We start from the raw sequence: 7526 nt of genomic DNA, 5'->3' as shown, positions 1-7526 counted from the left end.
CAACAGCAAGGGGAATCCTCCTGAAAAAATAGTTAATTGTGTATGAAACCAGGCACGTCCGTGAACAATAAGATTTGATGTATGGCACAACATCCTGATGTCTTCCTGATCCATCTCTTACTCAAAAAGCTGTTCTTGTTTTAACAAAGCAAAACCAAAGGGCCATGAGGCACAGGGTCAGACTGATTTGCATATGGCCATGTCTGAACTGGGGTGGCAGAGTGGGCTAAAGAACGGTGATGGATTAAACCCAGATCAGTTGACTGGGGGTGAGTGCTTGCAATGTTCAACACTCCGTCCATCATTTCCTTTGGTTTTGCTTTGTTCGCCATAAGTTGGCAGGGTATGCTCAGACGTGAGTCCCTTGCTCACTTTGCCACTGGATTCAAGCAAGGCTGGCTGAAGACGGCTGAAATGCCAGAAACCGGTCCTAGGAAGCTTGTTTCCGGTCCAGGGAAGACATGGCTTGGCAGTTCGGGCTGGACTGTTCCCATGAGGCACAGGGTCAGACTGATTTGCATATGGCCATGTCTGAACTGGGGTGGCAGAGTGGGCTAAAGAACGGTGATGGATTAAACCCAGATCAGTTGACTGGGGGTGAGTGCTTGCAATGTTCAACACTCCGTCCATCATTTCCTTTGGTTTTGCTTTGTTCGCCATAAGTTGGTAGGGTATCCTCAGACGTCAGTCCCTTGCTCACTTTGGCACTGGATTCAAGCAAGCCTGGCTGAAGACGGCTGAAATGCCAGAAACCGGTCCTAGGAAGCTGGTTTCCGGTCCAGGGAAGACATGGCTTGGCAGTTCGGGCTGGACTGTTCCCATGAGGCACAGGGTCAGACTGATTTGCATATGGCCATGTCTGAACTGGGGTGGCAGAGTGGGCTAAAGAACGGTGATGGATTAAACCCAGATCAGTTGACTGGGGGTAAGTGCTTGCAATGTTCAACACTCCGTCCATCATTTCCTTTGGTTTTGCTTTGTTCGCCATAAGTTGGCAGGGTATGCTCAGACGTAAGTCCCTTGCTCACTTTGCCACTGGATTCAAGCAAGCCTGGCTGAAGACGGCTGAAATGCCAGAAACCGGTCCTAGGAAGCTTGTTTCCGATCCAGGGAAGACATGGCTTGGCAGTTCGGGCTGGACTGTTCCCATGAGGCACAGGATCAGACTGATTTGCATATGGCCATGTCTGAACTGGGGTGGCAGAGTGGGCTAAAGAACGGTGATGGATTAAATCCAGATCAGTTGACTGGGGGTGAGTGCTTGCAATGTTCAACACTCCGTCCATCATTTCCTTTGGTTTTGCTTTGTTCGCCATAAGTTGGCAGGGTATGCTCAGACGTGAGTCCCTTGCTCACTTTGCCACTGGATTCAAGCAAGCCTGGCTGAAGACGGCTGAAATGCCAGAAACCGGTCCTAGGAAGCTTGTTTCCGGTCCAAGGAAGACATGGCTTGGCAGTTCGAGCTGGACTGTTCCCATGAGGCACAGGGTCAGACTGATTTGCATATGGCCATGTCTGAACTGGGGTGGCAGAGTGGGCTAAAGAACGGTGATGGATTAAACCCAGATCAGTTGACTGGGGGTGAGTGCTTGCAATGTTCAACACTCCGTCCATCATTTCTTTTGGTTTTGCCTTGTTTTAACAAAACCTTGACCTTATGCATCTACCTAAAGCTGTAACTAGTATATGTGTGCTAAACGAGCGCCCTTTTTTTGCTAACTTACTCTATGAACACCTTTTCTGAAATAAGTAAGATTGTAGCATATTCAAAGGAACTTTTATGTAAATATTTCTGTATGGTTAAGTATGTCTTAAATATGTCTTCATAAGTTTCAACAAGAGTAATAAATTAGATGCTTTTACAACCAATAAAAAATTGTATATGCACATTCCTGTATTTTCCATTTAAGTAATTTTAAATCTCTTTACATCCGACAGAAAACAATCCTTGATTGCAGAAAAATGTTTAAGAATAATGAAGATAATACTGTAAATCTGCGAAAACAAAGTCAGAAACATTGAGTTCCAGTATTCAGGAAAACATAAGTGCCGACAGAGGCAGCCGAACCTGAACATAAACTGACAGATCTTGGAAGTACCGTCAAGGGCAATTTGGTGGTTCTACGAGTCTCAGCTATGCACCTCCGTGCCTCAAGATGAAGAAATGACCTCCTAGAAAATTAAGGCAACACTGATCAACCACTTCTTGTGTAAACATGTCCAGTACCAGCTCTGATCATGAGTTGGTTACTGCAGTACTCTGCTTCCTAAAGTGATATCAGACCACCATTCAGTGCTAGAGGTGTATTGTAAACTCTTTCAGGCCATTCCATAGCAACCAGCAAAAAGCACAGTTCACTGAAAGTTAAAAGAAATGGGGGTTCTGCTATATAAAACACAGAGTACTTTCCCAGTGTGCACCGACCAGAAGGACGATGGATCTTTACCCGCAAGCTTGCAGAACCGTTATCCTTTCTAAAGACACAATCACCCACAAAGAAGCCTTGCACATGTTATGAGTGTGGTGAGTATTTGGTGACCTTTGCACTTTAAAGTTTATTCGGAAAGCAAACGTGCTAAATACCACACACATACATGGAGTGTGAGAATAACACAAGTGCTTTATCGGTCATGTTGGCCCTTCAGAAAGCACGGTCAAGAGATGTAGAAAAATACATACCCGACTCAGAGACACTAACCAAGAAAGAAAAAACATACACTTGCAGTGAATGTGGAAGTAGTTTTATTTCCTCTTCAGGATTAATGTATCATCAAAAAACACACTCAGAGGAAAAACCATATAATTGCAGTGAATGTGGAAGTAGTTTTAGGAAATCAACAACATTAAGGAATCATCAGCGAACACACACAGGCGAAAAACCATTTAAGTGCAGTGAATGTGTGAAGAGCTTTTTTCAATCATCACACCTAAAACAGCATCAGAAAACACATACCGGGGAAAAACCATACCATTGCAGTGAATGTGGAAGTAGCTTTAGTGAATCTAAAACATTAAGGATTCATCAGCGAACACACACAGGCGAAAAACCATTTAAGTGCAGTGAATGTGTGAAGAGCTTTTTTCAATCATCACACCTAAAACAGCATCAGAAAACACATACCGGGGAAAAACCATACCATTGCAGTGAATGTGGAAGTAGCTTTAGTGAATCTAAAACATTAAGGATTCATCAGCGAACACACACTGGGGAAAAACCATTCAAGTGCAGTGAATGTGGAAGTAGTTTTAGGTGTTCGACAACATTAAGGAATCATCAGCGAACACACACAGGGGAAAAACCATTTAAGTGCAGTGAATGTGTGAAGAGCTTTAGTCAATTATCATCCTTAAAATACCATCAGAAAAATCACACAGGGGAAAAACCATTTAAGTGCAGTGAATGTGTGAAGAGCTTTTGTCATTCATCACACCTAAAACAGCATCAGAAAACACACACTGGGGAAAAACCATACCATTGCAGTGAATGTGTGAAAAGGTTTAGTCAATTTGCACACCTAAAACGGCATCAGGGAACACACGCTGGGGAATACCTGTTCAAGTGCAATGAATGTGGGAAGAGCTTTATATATTTATCACACCTAAAACTCCATCAGAGAACACACACTGGAAAAAAAGAATATCATTGCAGTGAATGTCTGAAGAGCTTTTTTCAAGTATCAGACCTAAAAGTTCATCAGAGAACACACACAGGGGAAAAACCATATCATTGCAGTGAATGTGGAAGTAGTTTTAGTTACTCATCAACATTAAAGGTTCATCAACTAACACACAGAGGAGAAAAACCATACCATTGCGTTGAATGTGGAAGTAGTTTTAGTTACTCATCAACATTAAAGGTTCATCAGAGAACACACACAGGGGAAAAACCATATCATTGCAGTGAATGTCTGAAGAGCTTTTTTCAAGTATCAGACCTAAAAGTTCATCAGAGAACACACACAGGGGAAAAACCATATCATTGCAGTGAATGTGGAAGTAGTTTTAGTTACTCATCAACATTAAAGGTTCATCAGAGAACACACACAGGGGAAAAACCATATCATTGCAGTGAATGTGTAAGTAGTTTTAGTAACTCATCAACATTAAAGGTTCATCAGCGAACACACACAGGGGAAAAACCATTCAAGTGCAGCGATTGTGGGAAGAGCTTTATATATTTACCAAGCCTAAAACAGCATCAGAGAGCACACACAGGAGGAAAACCATTTAAGTGCAGTGAATGTATGAAGAGTTTTAGTGGATTAACAGACTTAAAATACCATCAGAGAAATCACACAGGGGAAAAACCATACAAGTGCAGTAAATGTGTGAAGAGCTTTTGTCAATCATCACACCTAAAACAGCATCAAAAAACACACGCCGGGGAAAAACCATACCATTGCAGTGAATGTGGAAGTAGCTTTAGTGAATCTAAAACATTAAGGAATCATCAGCGAACACACACTGGGGAAAAACCATTCAAGTGCAGTGAATGTGGAAGTAGTTTTAGGTGTTCGACAACATTAAGGAATCATCAGCGAACACACACAGGGGAAAAACCATTTAAGTGCAGTGAATGTGTGAAGAGCTTTAGTCAATTATCATCCTTAAAATACCATCAGAAAAATCACACAGGGGAAAAACCATACAAGTGCAGTGAATGTGTGAAGAGCTTTTTTCAATCATCACACCTAAAACAGCATCAGAAAACACATACCGGGGAAAAACCATACCATTGCAGTGAATGTGGAAGTAGCTTTAGTGAATCTAAAACATTAAGGATTCATCAGCGAACACACACAGGCGAAAAACCATTTAAGTGCAGTGAATGTGTGAAGAGCTTTTTTCAATCATCACACCTAAAACAGCATCAGAAAACACATACCGGGGAAAAACCATACCATTGCAGTGAATGTGGAAGTAGCTTTAGTGAATCTAAAACATTAAGGATTCATCAGCGAACACACACTGGGGAAAAACCATTCAAGTGCAGTGAATGTGGAAGTAGTTTTAGGTGTTCGACAACATTAAGGAATCATCAGCGAACACACACAGGGGAAAAACCATTTAAGTGCAGTGAATGTGTGAAGAGCTTTAGTCAATTATCATCCTTAAAATACCATCAGAAAAATCACACAGGGGAAAAACCATACAAGTGCAGTGAATGTGTGAAGAGCTTTTGTCAATCATCACACCTAAAACAGCATCAGAAAACACACACTGGGGAAAAAACCATACCATTGCAGTGAATGTGTGAAAAGGTTTAGTCAATCTGCACACCTAAAACGGCATCAGGGAACACACGCTGGGGAATACCTGTTCAAGTGCAATGAATGTGGGAAGAGCTTTATATATTTATCACACCTAAAACTCCATCAGAGAACACACACTGGAAAAAAAGAATATCATTGCAGTGAATGTCTGAAGAGCTTTTTTCAAGTATCAGACCTAAAAGTTCATCAGAGAACACACACAGGGGAAAAACCATATCATTGCAGTGAATGTGGAAGTAGTTTTAGTTACTCATCAACATTAAAGGTTCATCAACTAACACACAAAGGAGAAAAACCATACCATTGCATTGAATGTGGAAGTAGTTTTAGTTACTCATCAACATTAAAGGTTCATCAGAGAACACACACAGGGGAAAAACCATATCATTGCAGTGAATGCGGAAGTAGTTTTAGTAACTCATCAACATTAAAGGTTCATCAGCGAACACACACAGGGGAAAAACCATTCAAGTGCAGCGATTGTGGGAAGAGCTTTATATATTTACCAAGCCTAAAACAGCATCAGAGAGCACACACAGGAGGAAAACCATTTAAGTGCAGTGAATGTATGAAGAGTTTTAGTGGATCAAAAGACTTAAAATACCATCAGAGAAATCACACAGGGGAAAAACCATACAAGTGCAGTAAATGTGTGAAGAGCTTTTGTCAATCATCACACCTAAAACAGCATCAAAAAACACACGCCGGGGAAAAACCATACCATTGCAGTGAATGTGGAAGTAGCTTTAGTGAATCTAAAACATTAAGGAATCATCAGCGAACACACACAGGCGAAAAACCATTTAAGTTTTAGTGGATTAACAGACTTAAAATACCATCAGAGAAATCACACTGGAGAAAAACCATACCATTGCAGTGAATGTGGGAAGAGCTTTAGTTAATCTGCAAACCTAAAACAACATCATCGAACACACACTGGCGAAAAACCATATCATTGCAGTGATTGTGTGAAGAGATTTTGTCACTTATCAGACCTATATAAACATCAGCGGACACACACAGGGGAAAAGCCATTCCAGTGCAGTGAATGTGTGAAGAGCTTCAGTCAATCTTCACACCTACAAAGACATCAGCGATCACACCACCATCACTGAACACACATAGAAATAAACATAGAGCTAAGTGAATTTGGTAATAATTTAATTACATCATCAATAATACTGACCCATCTGTGGGTGTGCACTGAAGCAAAAAAGTGCAGTTATTGTGAGATGAAGGAATTATAGAAACTGATAAAATTACAAGAATGCGGGACATTCAAATACCAGCTAATAAAAAGCAGGGGATAGAAGACTGAACTAGTAGGAAAGAAAAAAAATATATATATTTGAAAAATTATAAAAGTGTCTATTCTCTGCTATTGTTTATTTCCCTACAGCTAGGAAAAACATGAAATATCAGGAAACCCATTGGGAGACTAGCAGAAAGTGGACTAAAAGTAAAGAAAGATTGTTGGTTTTTATTCTGTGAGAGAGTTATAACGAAAGAAATCCAAGCACACCAGACCATGCTGCCTGTAAAATCAACACCATGAACAATGCTTGGACTAACAAGGGTATTTTCAGCTAATTCTGGAGATTAGTAATAAAACATATAAACCCAACACACTCAAAACAATTTAACAAGCACAAAATGAAGATTCTTCAGACCTGGCTGTGGTTCTGATCATTTTATGCATCATTAATGGTTCTGTGACAGCGGCCAGAGAACTGTGTAGAAAAGCAGAAGTGAAAGCAGGAGAATGTGAGCTACAGCTCTCTCGGTTAACCCTTGCAGTGCATGACATTTACCTCTGAAGCAGGAGAATGTGAGCTTCAGCTCTCTGGGTTAACCCTTGCAGTGCATGACATTTACCTCTGAAGCAGGAGAATGTGAGCTACAGCTCTCTGGGTTAACCCTTGCAGTGCAGGACATTTACCTCTGAAGCAGGAGAATGTGAGCTGCAGCTATCTGGGTTAACCCTTGCAGTGCATGACATTTACCTCTGAAGCAGGAGAATGTGAGCTGCAGCTCTCTGGGTTAACCCCTTCAGTGCATGACATTTACCTCTGAAGCAGGATAATGTGAGCTGCAGCTCTCTGGGTTAACCCTTGCAGTTCATGACATTTACCTCTGAAGCAGGAGAATGTGAGCTGCAGCTCTCTGGGTTAACCCCTTCAGTGCATGACAATTACCTCTGAAGCAGGAGAATGTGAGCTGCAGCTCTCCGGGTTAACCCTTGCAGTACTGAC

General features: G+C 41.3%; 1 protein-coding gene across 1 annotated transcript in view; it reads left to right on the top strand.

The window, feature by feature from the left end:
• LOC146838967 (uncharacterized) overlaps positions 1 to 7077 on the top strand; it is a 158401-nt gene extending 151324 nt beyond the window's left edge. Inside the window, exon 4 of the mRNA XM_085603003.1 lies at positions 1939 to 7077. Coding sequence (XP_085459129.1) covers positions 2596 to 5250 — 2655 coding nt within the window. The 5' untranslated portion in view covers positions 1939 to 2595 and the 3' untranslated portion in view covers positions 5251 to 7077. The remainder of the gene's footprint in view (positions 1 to 1938) is intronic.
• Positions 7078 to 7526: the final 449 nt, after the last annotated feature.

This window comes from Triturus cristatus, chromosome 4_2, assembly GCF_964204655.1.
Source record: "Triturus cristatus chromosome 4_2, aTriCri1.1, whole genome shotgun sequence".
In the NCBI taxonomy this organism is placed as follows: Eukaryota; Metazoa; Chordata; class Amphibia; order Caudata; family Salamandridae; genus Triturus; species Triturus cristatus.
The sequence above is the reverse complement of the archived record's forward strand: the minus strand, read 5'-3'. Positions and strand labels throughout refer to the sequence as shown.